Here is a 17,185-nt window from a genome sequence, read left to right as displayed (position 1 = left end):
AGCCCTTCTGAAGTGGTGGGGTGGGAGAAGCTATATTGACCTCTCTCTCTCTCTCTTGAAAGTATAGGAAAGTCATTTCACTTAAAATGAAAATGAACAGAAAACAAAAGGATCACAGTGAAAAATTGCCCCAAGTTATTATTAGAGTATGTTCATGAAACAATGTCCTTAGGGAATGAAAGTACAACAAAAGATCTCAATAAAACAGATGAAAAACGAAAACAAATTTCAAACTGAGCTAAAACAAATTTTAAAATAATGGAAGTTATTGAAGAACAATATCTGAAAAACTTTAGAAAAGCAGACTGAAGAAAAAGTCTCAAAAGATGATTAAACTAAGGAGGAATTAGGAAAAAATGGGGAAAAAAATCATGCCAAATACGAAGAAACTAAAATTTAACTAAAAAAGGAAGAAATAAAGATAAAAACAATACCCCTCAAATAAAATAGAAATAAGAAAATCTTAAGAATTGGGGACGGGGGAAGCAATGAAACAATGCCTTGCATTCCTTCTTTATTTAGAGACAGTTTGCTGGCACTAATAGGAGGAATTTTGCTCTATGATGGGTTCTGGCCCGGGAAGTGCTACTTTATGCTGTAAGCCTCAAGAGTTCCTTGAAGTCCCTAAGTACCACATGGTCAGGAGCACTGCCCGACCACAGTTTATGAGGCATTCTCTAGCCCAGAGAGAGCTACTGGGGTGCTCCTCCCTCACTAAAAAAACATTATGGAAGGCTTTTTGGAAGCTTAGCCCAGAGAAGCCCCTCAAGTAGCACCATCAGGGACCAGTGTGTGGAAGCCCCCAGTGGAATGAAATAAATGAATTAAACCATAAGAGCACCACAAAACTTCTGAACACTAAAATTGTCATTGGAACCACAACTCAAAAAGCACACCAGGATCTACATGTGTTAAACCTAAACAGGACAACTGCCTGCTAAAGTAAAAAATCCTAAGTCTCTTAATATAGAGCCAAAATTATCACGATGCAATAAAAATTCACCTGTCATACCTTCACAAAGAAAAAATCTTCCATAAGAAACCAGAATAATCACAAAGAAAGAAAATCAACTAACGCCAACACAGAGATGAATAAGATGTTGAAATTATCTGACAAGGCTTTTAATACCATCATCATAAAAATGATTTGACAAGCAATTACAAGTTCTGTTTCAAAAATGAAACAATAGACAATGTCAGGAAAGAAATACAAATTACAGTAAAAAGAGCTAAATGGAAATTACAGGCCTAAAAAATATACTAGGAGAAAAATAATCACTGGATGGACTCAACAGTAAATGATGATGACAAAAGAACAGAGAACAATAGAGAAAAAATAGAATGAAAAATGAACCAAGCTTCAGGTACATGTGGAACAATAACAAATGACTCAACATTTGTATCATTAGAAGCCCCGAAAGAGAAAAGAGAGTGAGGCTGAAAGAGTATTTGAAGAAATAATGGCTGAGGGGCTGGAGATGTGGCTCAAGCGGTTGCGTGCTTGCTTGGCATGCGTGCGGCCCGGGTTCGATCCTCAGCACCACATACAAATAAAAATGTTATGTCCGCCGAAAACTAAAAAAAATAAATAAATATTAAAAAATTAAAAAAAAAAAAAAAAAAGAAAGAAATAATGGCTGAAAACCTTCCATGTTTGGTAAAGACACAGGACCATAGCATCAATGAAACTATTCCTCAGGAATACAGGGAAAAATAAAGTCACATTCAGATACATGAAATTAAAAGACTTTGTCATTACCAAACTGACTTTTAAGATCAGCTAGGGGAAATGTTAAAAGGTAGAATCTTGGAAAAAAATAATGAAACAGATTACCACTCTTACAAGTTCTATAAAGGATTTTTGACAACTGATATAAAAATTATGATGGTATTAACACTCAACACAAAAATATTAGTGAAGAGACCAAAAATGAAAGCAAGGTTTCGCATTTTATCCAAAGTAAAATGCTGATATCAGTGAACAACAGTAAGTCACATATGTATAAAGTGCTATCCACAGTAACCATGAAGAAAATGACACAGGGCAAAACACATAAAAAAAGAACATTATAAATACATCAAGACAACCCCCCCCCCAAATAAAAAAGTTCAAATAACCAAGTAACCATGGATAACAATAACAAATGAATGAAAGAAAAAGAAACTGAAAACAAATAATGAAGTAACAAAATGACGCTCTAACATATCAATAATTGCCTTAAATATAAATAGTCTAAGTATACCAATTAAAAGGCAGAGACTGATAGAATAGGTTTTTTAAAAATATGACCTCACTATATGCTATTTACAAGAAATTGATTCCAAGTGCAGCAACACAGATTGAAAGAAAATGATGGGAAAACATCAAACAAACATTCGTTTTAAAAAAGGAATGGTTATAGTTACATCAGATTTAGAGCAAAGAAAATTATAAGACATAAGACCTTAAATAATGATAAAGAACCAGTATACCAAGATGACATACTGATTCTAAATGGTTAATTACCAAGTGACAAAGCCTCAAATATGCATGAAGCAAAATCCAATGAAGAGATACAAATCTCAGAAACAGACCAATACATATATGCCCAATTGATTTATGACTTACAAGAAAAACCAATTCAATGGAGGAAGGAGAGAAGTGGTATATTCATAAAGTACTCTCAAAACTCAACAGTAAAAACCAAGTGCACAGTTGGTATTTATCCCAGAGAAACAAAAACTTTAATGGGATAACAATTATAAGCATAACCAATTTTTTAAAAAAATATTTATTTTTTAGGTGTAGATGGACACAACAAAATGCCTTTATTTTTATGTGGTGCTGAGGATCGAACCCGGGTCCCGCCTGTGCTAGGCAAGCGCTCTACCAATGAGCCACAATCCCAGCCCAAGCATAACCAATTTTATTGAGCTTTGCTTTACTGTGTTTTAATACTACATTTTTCTTTTTTAAAACAACCCTCAGTCAACCACCTAGGGATGTCATTTTTTTAAAAAAATATTTTGTTGTAGATGGACAAGATACCTTTATTTATTTTTTTATGTAGTGCTGAGAATTGAACCCAGTGCCTCACAGGTGCTAGGCAAACGTTCTACCACAAGCCACAACCCCAGCCCCTAGGGATGTCATTTTTGCAACTGCTTTGATTTGGCCCCCTTTGTATCTCTGTATAACATTTTGGTAGTACTCAAAATATTCTGAATTTTCCCCTTACTATTATCTCCTTACTACTGTGTCTGTTATGGATGGTAATTTGTGATCTTTTATGTATTGTAATTATTTGGGGGAATCACAAACCATGCCTATATAAGACAGTGAACTTAATGTTCTGACTGTTCTACTGGCCAGTCATTCTCCCACCTCTCCCCTCTCTCCTTGAGCCTCCCTATTACCTGAGATGCAATATTGAAATTAGGCCAACTAATAAGCCTACAAAGGCCTCTAGTGTTCAGATGAAGAGTCTCATATCTCCACATTAAAAACTAGAAATGATTAAGTTTAAAAAGAAAGGAACATTGAAAGCTGAGATAAGCTGAAAACTAACCCTCTAGTACAAGTTACCCAAGTTGGGAATGCAAAGGAAAAGTTCTTGAAGGAAATTACAATTGCTACTCAAATGAACAGAAATGTCAAAAAAGTGAAATAGGAGAAATTCTTAATGGTGTAGATAGAATAAATCAGCCAAATTTTCTTAAACAAAGACTTAACCCTCTTTAATTCTGTGAAGGTAGAAAGAACGAGGAAGCTGCAGAAGAATAATTAAAGCTAGCAGAGATGGGTTCATGAGGTTTAAGGAAAGAAGCCATCTCCAAAACTCAAAAATGCAAAGTGAAGCAGTCAAGTGCTGATGTAGAAGCTACATACAGCAAGTTATACAGAAGATCTAATTAAGGAAGTTAGCTACACTAAACAACACATTTTCAATATGGACAAAACAGCCTTATATTGGAAGAATATCCCAACTAGAACTTTCATAGCTAAAGAGAACAGAGTGTCTGGCTCCAAAACTTGGGAGACTGATGCAGCTGGTAACTTAAGTTGAAGCCACTGCTCATTTATCATTCCAAAAATTCTAGGACCCTTAAGAATAACCTTAAAACTATGATACCTGTGTTCTACAAATGGAACAACCAAGCCCAGATGATAACACATCTGTTATCACAACATGGCTTACTAAATATTTTAAGTTCATTATTGCTCAGTAAAAGAAGTGTCCCTTGAAAAGATTAACTGCAATGGGCAAATGGTTACCCAAAAGCTCTGAGGTGCAATAAGATTAATGTTGTTTTCATGTCTGTTAATACAACATCCATTCTAGAGCCCATGGACCAAGGAGTACTTTCAAAGTCTTATTTAGACATATACTTCATTATACCATGGCTGCCAGACAATGATTCCTCTGGATGGATCTGCACAGAGTAAACTGAAAATCTTCAAAGATGGGCAGTGGGTATAACTCAGTGGTAGAATGTTTGCCACGCAGGTGTGAAGCCCTGATTTTGATTCCTATCACCAGAGTGGGGGGAAATGTTGAAAATCTTCAAGAGAGAATTCACAATTGTTGATAGATGAAATTAAGAACTTTTGTGATTCATGGGAAAAAGTCAAAATATGAACCTCAACAGGAGTTGAGAAAAAGCTGATTCCAAATCTCATAGATGACTTCAAGGGGTTCAAAACTTCAGTGGAGGCAAAAAAAAAAAAAAAGGTGTAGGAGACAAAAGCAAGAGATACTAGAATTTAAGTGGAACCTAAAGATGTGACTTAACTGTTGTAATATCATGATAAAACTGTAATGAATGTGACATTGTTTCCTACAGATGAGCAAAGAAAGAATTTTCTTGAGATGATATCAACTCTGGTTAAGATGCTATAAACTTTGTTGAGATAACAACAAAAGATTTAGAATTTTATACAAATTTAGTTGATAAGTTAAGGGCAAGGTTTGAGAGGACTAACTCTACTATGTTATCAAACAGCACCATATGTTTCAGAGAAATCTTTTGTGAATGGGAAGAATCAACTGATGTGGTAAGTTTCCCTGTGGTCTTATTTTAAGAAATTGCCACAGCCACCCTAGCCTTTAGCAACCGTGATCAGTCACAGGAGCTGTCAATGTCAACATTGAAAAAAATCCTTCACCGGAAAAAAAGTTAGGACTTGATGGCTCAAATAATCGTCAATACTTACCAACAATCTTTCTAAGATATGTCTGTATTCTTTCTGCTTAGTAAGATCAGGAATAAGTTAAGAATTCTGTTTACCAAAGATTCCAGCTAGTCAGTTTTATAGAGAAATGGTAATAAAAGGCACAAAGTTCATAAAGAAAGAAGTAAATATGACTTGATCTGTGGATGACCTATTTACAAAGAGAACCCTAAGACATCTATTTTAAAAATACTAGAATTAGTGATTTTACAAAGATCACAGGATACAAAGTCAATACATAAAAATTCAATTTTCCCCATATGCTAGAAAAGCAAAGGAAAAATGAAATTAATAAAGAGCACTAACAACAATATCAAACACGTGAAATACTCAAACTTATTCCTAACGTGCATAATTTCAGAAACTACAAAACATCCTAATAGAAACTAATAAAAATCTACATAGAGAGATATAATATGCTCTAGGTTTGCAAGATTCCACACTGTTAAAATTACAATTCTTTCCAAACTGACCTACACCAGTGAAAGCAAACCAAATAACAATCTCAGCAGGCTTTTTTCTTTGTAGAAATTAACAAACTGACTCATATTTATATGGAAATAAAATAACCAAAGCAATCTAGTATAATCAAAAGAGGTCCCTGTAAAGCTTTACCTGCTCTATAAAGCTGCAAGAATGAACACAGTCTGATTTTGGTAAAAGAACAAATCAATCAGGGCTGGGGATGTGATTCAGTGGTAGAGTGCTTGCCTGGCATGTGTGAGGCACTGTTCAATTCTGCTCCACATTAAAGAAAAAATGAATAAATAAAGTAGAGGTACAACGTCCATCTACAACTAGAAAAAAATTTTAAATTAAAAATTCAAATAAATTAGTAAATCAGAGTAGAATCCAAAAGACTCACACACAAACCAATTTTCAAGTGCCAAAGTAATTCAGAAAAGCTACAGAAGAGCTATACACTGGAAGAACGTATTCACAAAATACATATTAGAAATGGGTCTTTCAGCTAGAATGTATTTTAAAAGGAAAAGTCTATAAACAACAACAACAAAAAACTAACTAAAAGGGGGGAGAAATTTTACAAAAATATGACTAGCCAAAATAACATATTAAGTGCTCAACATCATTAGTCATCGGAGACATGCAAATTAATGCTACAATGAAGTACCACTTCACACTCACCAGAACGACTAAAATCAAAGACTACTACCTCCACTAAATACTGAAGAAGATATGAAACAATGAACTTTGAGATTTCTGGTGGAGGTGTAGAATGGTGTGCAGAAAAAAGAAAACACTTCTACAGTAAGACTGCATACAGTTTTATTCATAAGTGCCCCAAACCCGGAGATAATCCAGTTTTTCTCCAACAGGAGAACAGATGAACAAATTTTGTGTATGCATCTAATGCAACCTTATTCTGCCATAAAAACAATGAACTAGAAATTAATGCAATGACATGGATGCATCTCAAAAATATTCTGCTTATCTAAGTACAAAGGCCAAAAAAATTTCATTTACATGAAATTCAATAACAGACAAGACTTGTGACAACAAACAAAAAGTGGTTACCTGTGATGAATGAGCACTGACTAGAAGAGAATGCATGGGTACTGTGGGGCTAATGGACACAGTCTACATCTAGATCTGTTATATGGATATAATTTTCTAAAACTCTGAACGGCCCAGTTAAGTTTTACATACTTCACTGTACTCAAATCTAACTTCATATAACATCAATATCATCAACACAATGCTGGGAACAATTAGGAAACAGGGAATCATGTTATTTTCAAAATTAGTAACTAATAAAACTCAAGCATTTATGCTGATATATACATATATATATATATATATATATATATATATGCATGCATGTACATGGATCATATATGTGGATTTATAATTCTGGGAAACTAGAAAGTAGATGAGTATTATAGGTAAAACTTAAGAAATGTTACAAGTAATAACGAAGGAGAAATAAAGAATTAGAATATTACCATATTGCAAAGCTTAACAAATTAGTAAACCCAAGCAATCATGATCCATAATAAAAATTCCTTAAAGAAATAGACAAATTTTAAGTACCCCTATATGGAAGTAACAACTCAAAAACCTATGAAGCAATTTCTCCATTAAAAAACAGCACAGATATTGTGAATTGTGCTGCTATAAACACTGATGTGGCTATGTCCCTGTAGTATGCTGTTTTTAAGTCCTTTGGTTATAGACTGAGGAGTGGGATAGCTGGGTCAAATGGTGGTTCCACTCCCAGTTGCCCAAGGAATCTCCATACTGCTTTCCATATTGGCTGCACCAATTTGCAGTCACACCAGCAACGTATGAGTGTGCCTTTTCCCCCACATTCTTGCCAGCACTTATTATTTGTATTCCTAATAGCTGCCATTCTGAGTAGAGTGAGATGAAATCTTAGAGTAGTTTGGATTTGCATTTCTCTAATTGCTAGAGATGTTGAACATTTTTTCATATATTTGTTGACTGATTGTATAATTTTTTCTGAGAAGTGTCTGTTCAGTTCCTTAGCCCATTTATTGATGGGGTTATTTGGTGTTAAGATTTTTGAGTTCTTTATATATTGTAGAGATTAGTGTTGTATCTGACATGCGTGTGTTAAGAATTTGTTCCCAATTAGTAGGCTCTCTATTCACCTCACAGATTGTTTCTTTTGCTGACAAGCTTTTTAGTTTGAATCCATCTCATTTTAGATGCCCTTCAGTAAACGAATGGAAAAAAAAAATGTGGTATATACACACAATGGAATATTTCAGCATTAAAAGAGAATAAAATCATGGCATTTGCAGGTAAATGGATGAAGTTGGAGAATATAATGCTAAGTGAAATTTGCCAATCCCAAAAAAACCAAATGCCGAATCATTTCTCTGATTTAAGGATGCTGATTCATAATATGCTGGAGCAGGGAGGTATTAAATGAACTCTAGGAGAAAAGGGGAGGGAAGGTAGGAAAAATGGTGGAATATGATAGTCATCATTACCGTATCAATCATCATCATTATCGTATCATGTATGAAGATACAAAGGATGTGACTCCACTTTGTGTACAAGAGATATGAAAAATTGTGCTCTATATGTGTAATATGAATTGAAATGCATTCTTTTGTCATATATAACAAATTAAAATTTTTAAAATATAGATATTTTCTAATATTTTCAAGGAAACACTAAGATGCTACGTTTTTAATAACAACTGGTAAGTATTATCTGTATTACAGAGATGTGATACATCTTGGGACTGGCAACTGGGGTTTTCCTATCACCATGTGATAGGAATCACCTTTAAACTCCAAGTACCAATATAATGACTGCTAGCAGTAAATGCAGCAGCTAGAAATGACCAAGAGTGTACCAGAAAGAGGAGATAAAACCAAGATGAACAAAATAACAATAAGAATTAATAATAATTAATATAAAATAACAAAAAATACAATTTGTTGCTAGACAAAAGTTAATATTTATTCTGGTGTTTACATATTTGCATTCCAGAGCAAGAACTTTCCAGGAAGGTACCTGTTTGTATACGTTCTCACCTCACCCCACCAGTGGGTGCCAAAAGGCATCGCTGTCTCTTTTACCAATCTCAGCCGGGAATAAGGAAGTCTTGTGTTTTTCAGGATTGAATGGGATATTACAGAGAGGTAGACAATATGGTAGCAAAGGCATTTGCCAGAAGCAGACAGAACTGGAAACCTCTACCCTGAAATTAACTGGAAATGCTTACTTATATACTAGTAGAAGTACATGCTAATATGTATGTATTTGCCATACGGATTTCAATAAAAGTGTACCATTTCACATCACCAGGAGTAACAGGTAAGTTATAACCAATATACAGGGGAAAACAATGCACATAAATATTTCATTTGGGAAATAAATCATACTATAAACATTGATGATTATATTACAAATATAGTTCTAATTTTGCAGCTGAGAAATTGCAAGTTTGCTTATTTGGTAAGTAATATTTAGAGACAAAAGTCCTCTTAAGAATTGAGTACCTCACCTAATCAGAACAGAGTCCCTGGTATAGCCACCATCATATTCTGTAGTTTCTTCTAGTGCTTGGAAATCTAGATTCTGCAAATTCAAGAAAATATGTCTTAATGTCTTCTACATTACAACATTAAAACAATACGTGATGCTTTAAAACAATTTTTGTGGGGGCAGACATTTGCTTTCTTACCCGGCTTCCACATATGAGCAATTCAATTTCTTCTGGTCTGAATAAATACTTTAAGGGAGATTCATTGGTCACCATATGAAAACCTCTGCGAAAAGCCTTGAACTGTTTTTCTACTGATTTGTTGAGAATGTAGTCAGAATAGAGATTGACAAATTCCTGCCGAAAACATTAACCACAAGAATGTCTTATAATATGTTATTAAAAAAAAAAAAAACCTAATTTGTGGGCAAATCATTCAAGAACACTTTTCAAAATTAAAATTTTATACAAAGGAAAATATCTTACAATTTCATAATTCTCTACAATAATCAATATTAAGCTGTAAAAAGTTTATGTGTATAAAATGGTTATATATGTTTCAATTTTCATAGTATTTTAAACAAGACTGAATATAAAAGCTGAGGCCTCAAATGGGCATGGTGGCACACACATGTAAACCCAGTGGCTTGGAAGCTGAGGCAGAAGGATTGAGAGTTCAAAGCCAGCCTCAGCAAAAGCAAGGTGCTAAGCAACCCAGTTGAGACCCTGTCTCTAAATAAAATACAAAATAGGGCTGGGGTTGTGGCTCAGTGGTTGAGCGCCCCTAAAGTTCAATCCCTGGTATCAAAAAGTAAAAAAGCTGAGGCCTTAATATAATGTTTTAGGTTCCCTTACATTTAAACCGTGTGTACATTTATAATAGTCAAAACTTTTAATAGAGTACAATGTACTAAATTTGAGCAAACCAGAAAGTCTCATGCTATCTATTACAGAATATTGGTAAGCCACCTACGCATCTAGTTCATAAAAAATCTGGTGTTTTGCTTGATGCCTAAGCTACAACACTGAATCATAAAAGGAACTTTATATCCTAACTTAATAAGTGTAATATTTTAATATAAGCACATGTCCTTATAGGTATACTACAAATGTATATAATGTTCCTGCTACTTGTTTTCAGACAAATACGTTTTGGTCAACAGAAATCCAAATCTGATGTAAAGAATGCTTTAGAAGTACAATTACATACCAAATGAGAAATACACATACACATTAAATGCAATTATCATTTTTTTGTGTGTGGTAAAAACTTTAATCACAAGGTCCTATTTGCTTCTTAAGTTTAAGGTAGAAAAACCCTGTTTCTTGTTTTATACTATAGCCACATTTAGGTACTCATTCTCTCCTACTAAATGTCCTCTTATTAAGGAATTTAGTACTCAACTGTGTGCTCACACACCAGATTAAATCCAAGTTTTTGAAAACTGTAGCTCTACCATTTGCATGAATTTGGGTACTTAATTTCTTTGTTCTTGGTTCCAACTCTATTATACTTCTTTAAAAATCACAAGCATACAGGTTTTGAAATTGTTATCAAAGAGACAAAAACAATGACAATATAAAAACATTCATTACCTTCCTGTTTTCATTTGTAATTGGAATTTTATCACCATTTTCTTTTAGATCATACATCATTGGGTTACCAAAAAGATCTGTCTGTGATATCTGGAAAGTGATCATCATATCATCTTCCACATTTCCTTCATATTCTAGTAAGTCTTTTAAACTCTGATATAGAACCTAATAATGAGAAATGGAAAAATTAACTTCAAAATACAAAAAATTATTTGTATATAACTGATACAGATACACACATTTAGTTGTAGATGGATACAATACCTTTATTTTATTTGTTTTTATTTGTTTATTTTATAATGTGGTGCCAGGGAATGAACCCAGTGCCTCACGCATGCTAGGCAAGCCATCTACTACTAAGCCACAACCCCGGCTCCCGCATGTAACTCTTTTTAGAAAAATAAAAACAAAAAATACAAATTGTGTCAGAGAGAACTGGACCATAAACGATATCCATTCTTCCTGTCCCCTAAATAGTTCATAATCTAGAAAGACTGTCAGTCATTGATGATGTTCCATTCTTTGCTAAGAAACCTCACACTACCAATTCAGCAACAGATTTCACATTGTGCTCTATGAGAATATCCACAGTGTCAAGTATGGAGGACAGAGCAGAGGGAGAGAAACAGACACACAAACTTGAACACACCAAGTCCCTAAGCCAGTGCAACTGTGATTTCACCTGGCAGATTTATATGATCACATTAAAAAAATAAATGTTTACAGACTCTTCCTTATGGAATTAGTCTAAAAAAAGAAAAAAAAAAAAAACCTGCCTGTAATCAGTAACATATAGAAATTTCCCTCTTTGACTTAAGATAACTTTATCTTACTAGGTAAAAATATTGAAAACCTTTAGTAACATTTTATGTAAATTAAACTACTTTTACATTTAAATAAAACCTAAGAAATTAAATATAAAATGACAAAGAACTTACTGGGTGAGAGTCTCCCAAGTCACGAAAAGTTCCTTTCTTCCCCATTAGCTTCCTGTAGACAACCATGGGAAAATGGACATCCAGGATACAGTTGTTGTAAATAGCCAGACCCAGTACAATGCCAATCAAAGTAAACTGACCCTCAGTTTCAAAAGAGGATGGATTAAACCAAAATAATTTTGTAGATTCATCATATGTGAACATACCTACAAGAAATAATTTTTAAAAATACATTACTTTTTATTTTATGAAAGATTGGTGAAGAACAATAGCATAAATGTAAAACTGAAATCATTACACATAAAAAACTCACATTTGAACATGAGAAACTAATGCCCAAATATAATTGGTTGATATAAATGTGGCAAATGCTGGCATGTTAATTTTAACAAGTAAAGAAACAAGGTAATATGAAATGGTAGCATTTCTAGAAAGCGTAGAGTATTTCATTAAATCCAAGTTTTATAATATATTAAAACATTCAAAGGGTGAATTTACATTGAATTTATTCAATCACTGAAAATTAAGTGCAAAAGCAAAGTCATATGACCCCAAAACATGTGAGATTTCCTTAAAAGCTTATGTAAAAGCCATTTAATACACATATTAAATGAACTAATATATAACAAAAGTAGTTTTGTAATCTTTCAATTTCATGTGGTGGTTATTTAAAAAAAAATCAACTTAGAGAACTTTTTAGCATCATTCCTTAGAAAACAGAACTCTTTCATTTTTAGTACATGAAAAAGCATTACTAGGGAATGAAAATAACTGGTTTTATAATTTCTTTTTATTTTACTAAATGTTTTTCAATTACTACTGTGAAACTAAATAAAATATTTTTAAAATTAGATCTGAAAAAAATCTGTAATTTCCAACAGAACAGAATTCAGAAATAACATAGCATAAAAATGTATTTTTAAATCAATAATAATAATTTCAAAAGCTTTTAAAAAGTCATTCATTTTTACTTTAAGTTAAAAATAACAGGGATTTTAAAATGCCTCTTTGACCACTAAAAGCATACATTAAACACAGGTTATTTTTCTAAATTCAATTCATGGAATGTTTTGTAAATTATCCAATTCATACTTAAGTTTCACAATTTAGATCCTTTTTTTAAAAAAAGGAGAGAGGGCGAGAGAGTGAGAGAGCAAGAGACAGAGAGAGAGAGAGAGAGAATTTTTTAATATTTATTTTAGTTTTTGGTGGACACAACATCTTTATTTTATTTTTTATGTGGTGCTGAGGATCGAACCCGCACATGCCAGGAGAGCGTGCTACCGCTGGAGCCACATCCCCAGCTCACAATTGAGATCTTAAAAAATGTTTTATTTATAGGACAAGTTATAGTATATATGGAAGTGCTAAAAATTTCAGGTGGCAAATAATAAATGTGGTAAAATGTCACAAATGCATGTCCTTAGGCTTAAGAATAAGGAACTAGAAATTAACCAGAGCATAGATTCTCCATATACAAAAAAATAGCAATTATGAAATCAAAACACTGTGGCTAGAAGAAAAGTCCCATAAAGGATGCCTCTTGTAAGATATTCTTTAAGATTCCTACTGCCATCACTTCATTATCTTATCACCTGGAACAGCTTAATGTATTTTTTCTCTTAAAAGTTATTTTTGCATATAATCCAAATACATTTTAATCTAATGTTTAACATTTCCAGATACATCAGAAGCTACATAGTGAAGGGTCTGCCAAATTTATGAAGCCTACAAACCAATTCCTTATGAAGTTCATAAATTAATTTCCTTTCTCAAAAAGGATATAGTTTTGTGTGTCTCTGGTTTACTGTGAAGAAATTACATACAAAGAGCCTAGACTTCTGATTAATAACAAAATATTGGCTAGACTATTATAGATAAATCTTATCCTAACTATACTTGTCATCTTATCATAACTGTACTTGTCATGAACCTAAAATGTTTGCTTCTATTTATACACACACAAATGAATGGCTAAGAACAATAACATTAATTCATCATCAATTCAATTTACCTACAGTACTAAGAATCCATAGGCTTTAACAGTTTAACTCAAAGATTAAGGGAAATGATGTGCATGATTCTATGCCATGTTCCTCACAATTCTAATGGTATCTTTAGTTGAAACTTTTTCCTATAATTTTATTAAATTTTTAATGCAAGAAAGCCCAATAACTAAGTGGTTACATTGTAGAAATTGAACAAGTGCAGAATGATTCCGTTAAGCAGACCATGCAATAGGCAGTCTTTTCCCTGTTCTGCTTTGCCTACTTTTCACAATAAAGAAAGATACGATCAGATTCATATCCTTCACTTTCCAGACCAACATATGTAATAAGTATTTCACAAACAGCATTCAAACAATAATTCTTTTGACTGGCAAGTACTATTAGATATGAGGTAAGAAAAGGGTTCTGGAGTGGTTTGGAGGAATTGCTACTATACAAAAACCTAAGAAAAAATGTTTTCCTCAGGCCTTGCTCATGTTAGGCAGATGCTCAACCACGGAGTCATATCCCAGCCCATATTTTTCTGGATATTTTCATATCCAGAAAAATCTTAGAGCAAAAAAAATCTAATTTAATTAATTTGATATTACTAGTTTCTGAACTTTGAGTATGATATACTTGTGAGACATTCTCTTGACATTCTTCAAATGACTTCTCTCATTAACACCACGAGTTTGGGACCATTTCAGACTATACAAAGAAACTCCTTCAATTTTTCCAAATTACAACATTCTTAGATGTTTCCAATCAAATTTACTAAAAAGATAATTACCTTTATTAAAACATTTGGCTATATCTTTTTATTTTATTGGTACTGGGAATTGAACACATGGGTGCTGAACAATACTGCCCCCTACCCCCAGTGTTTTTGATGGTGCTGGGGATTGAACCTAGGGCCTTGTGTATGTGAGGCAAGCAATGAACCAACTGAGCTATGTCCCCAGGCCCCCTGGTTACATAATCTTAAATAAGAACTTGAATGAATGATGCAAATCTGTTCCTAAAGCACAGATTTACACAATGCAGTCAGTTATCTGTGATTATAGGTCATCCATACCAAAAATCATCCTTCATTTCTGCTTTTCAGAGCTGAGAATATTTGTAAAGGTAAATTCTTAATTCAAAAATATATGATGTATATTATTCATATCATCAAAATATTTACCAATATCTGGATTGAAGATTTCCTCCACAACCAGCTGAAAAAATTCTTTGGAAACACCACCCTCATCAACTCCTTGTTCTCCTTCAAATTCCACATACAACTGTTTCTTCAAGTCTGCAGGATTTTCCATAGCAATCATCTCTAGCTAGTTTTTGAAAAGATAAATGTAAAAGATGATTGTCAGCTATCAGGATACAAGCAAAATAAAAATAAGTAGAAGCAACACAAAAACAAATAATAAAGAAAAAATTTTCTCTTTTTTTCCTTTCAAATGTAAACAGGAAGCAAACGGACCCCCCCCCCACCAAAAAAAAAAAAAGTCAAAGACAGATTAAGTCTGAAAGAAAATGGAAAAGTGGAATAGAAAAAAACCCCAGCATAATATTTAGGATTACTTTCTAATTTTACTGATGTTTTATAAAAATAATACATAGTAGAAAGTTAGAATTAGATTTTCTGTTACTTGTTTTTAACAAATTTGTGCCTCAAAAGACATAAAAGTTAAGAGAGATTAATGCTTATGTGACTGCTCTAAATCGTTTGGCAAAAACAATGGAGCAAAGAAGCAGAACTTCAAAATTATTTACTAATAGTCCTTCATGTTTACTAGAATAAAAACTCAAGAATTAAGTCTCACTGCCCATTAAGTCATAAGTAAAATAATTTCAACTAAGAAAAATAAATTGGCTAAACAGAAAAACAGTTTATGGTCTCTCACAATGGAACTCAGTATAAATTAATCTTTTAAAATGTACTGAAATGAGTGCAGGTAAAACATACACTTGTAATTAACAAATCCTAGTATCTAGCATTTCTTCAACTATAGATCTTTTACTAAACACTTTTTCTATCTACAGAATAATGTACATATTGATTATTCAGTCACTGTGAGATTAATCACCAAATCAACACTAGATTCTAATGTAAAATGTTTATATATAATTTGTCCTATGCCAAAAATTTACATAGAACATGTCTGATTAATTATCCATCTTATTTGCTGAAATGCTTCCAAACATCTAATGGTAATAAAAAATTTTTCTTTTTCACTCAGCTGGGATCGGTGGTGCACACCTGTAATCTCAGTGGATCTGGAGGCAGGAGCACCAAAGCCAGCCTCAGTAATGGCCAGGCACTGAGCAAGTCAGTGAAACTGTGTTTGTAAAGAAAAATACAAAATACGGCTGGGGGTGTGGCTCAGTGGTTGAGTGCCCCCTTCAATCCCTGATACCCCCCCCCCAAAAGTTGTTTTTTACTCCTCAAGATCTAAATTTGCAAAAACAATATTTAAGAATGTTTAAATTATTCTAATTATTCCAAATGGAATTTTAGAAAATGTTTTTAAACCATGCAACTATCACTGGAATAAGTATCTTATATTCCTAAAGTAATGACTTAGGTAGCAATATTTGGACATTCTTGTTTGTTTACAGCAATTTTTTAAAAATCTCAATTCATGATGGCTCTAGCTCCATGTTTTTCAAAATGCCAACTGCAACTCATTAGTGGGTAGTCAAATCCATTTAGTGGTTTACAGCCAGCAAAGGGGAAAAAATAAGAATGCACTACACATAGTAACAGAACCTATTTTTCATGAAACTTGTTTGTTTCAATTAGATGTATATAGATGGATACCCACTGTGTACTGGGAAGCTAAATAAACTATTTCTTATTAAGGAATATAATTTTTTTAAAAAGATAGTTTGAAAAAACTGACTGAAATTTTTTTCCTGAACAGCTTAAACTCCGAGGTTTTATAATTCTGTGAATTTAGTCTAAAGCTTTGAAGAATGTTCAAAAGCAATCTCAAAAATTAAAAAAAAAAAATCAGGGATTTATTTTTGAGACAGCATTTCATTGTGGAAATAATAAAACTCAGAATACTTTATACTAGCCCTGTCACTTACTTTTTAAAAATATTTATTTTTTAGTTATAGGTGGACACAATGTGTTTAATTTACTTTATGTGGTGCTGAGGATGGAACCCAGTGCCTCACGAATGCTAGGTGAATGCTCTATCTCTAAGCCACAACCCCAGCCACTTAATAAAATATTTAACTTTTAAATTTAGCAAGTGACTTAAGCCTCGGTTTCTTTATCCACAAAGGAAAAAAAAAAAAAAGCAATACTTTTCATACTACAAGGTCATGAAGGCTTAAAAGAATACATGAGAGAGTTCTACAGAGCAGCAATATTATTAAGACGTTAACACATCAGATTGTTATCTTTTAAAACTTTGTTCTCCAAACAAAAGATTCAAATACTTATGTCCTCAAAGGAACT

General features: G+C 33.0%; 1 protein-coding gene and 1 long non-coding RNA gene across 7 annotated transcripts in view; one reads left to right on the top strand and one right to left on the bottom strand.

The window, feature by feature from the left end:
• Nucleotides 1-17,185, bottom strand: part of Ube3a (ubiquitin protein ligase E3A) — a 103,362-nt gene that overhangs the window by 11,680 nt on the left and 74,497 nt on the right. For all 5 annotated transcript variants that reach the window (XM_046428793.2, XM_046428795.2, XM_046428791.1 and 2 more), the window contains 5 exons: nucleotides 14,903-15,047; nucleotides 11,729-11,934; nucleotides 10,791-10,955; nucleotides 9,396-9,551; nucleotides 9,216-9,289 (listed from right to left, as the gene is read on the bottom strand). In XM_046428793.2, the coding sequence (XP_046284749.1) occupies nucleotides 9,216-9,289; nucleotides 9,396-9,551; nucleotides 10,791-10,955; nucleotides 11,729-11,934; nucleotides 14,903-15,047 (746 nt within the window). The remainder of the gene's footprint in view (nucleotides 1-9,215; nucleotides 9,290-9,395; nucleotides 9,552-10,790; nucleotides 10,956-11,728; nucleotides 11,935-14,902; nucleotides 15,048-17,185) is intronic.
• Nucleotides 1-17,185, top strand: part of LOC131423607 (uncharacterized) — a 198,509-nt gene that overhangs the window by 176,931 nt on the left and 4,393 nt on the right. For both annotated transcript variants that reach the window (XR_009225351.1, XR_009225352.1), the window contains one exon: nucleotides 8,827-10,927. This is a non-coding gene — a long non-coding RNA (uncharacterized LOC131423607). The remainder of the gene's footprint in view (nucleotides 1-8,826; nucleotides 10,928-17,185) is intronic.

Source organism: Marmota monax, unplaced genomic scaffold, assembly GCF_021218885.2.
Source record: "Marmota monax isolate L192 unplaced genomic scaffold, Marmota_monax_Labrador192_F-V1.1 WCK01_AAM20220418_F8-fsc00179, whole genome shotgun sequence".
Taxonomy (NCBI): domain Eukaryota; kingdom Metazoa; phylum Chordata; class Mammalia; order Rodentia; family Sciuridae; genus Marmota; species Marmota monax.
Note: the sequence above shows the minus strand (reverse complement) of the source record. Positions and strands in the feature narration are given on the sequence as shown.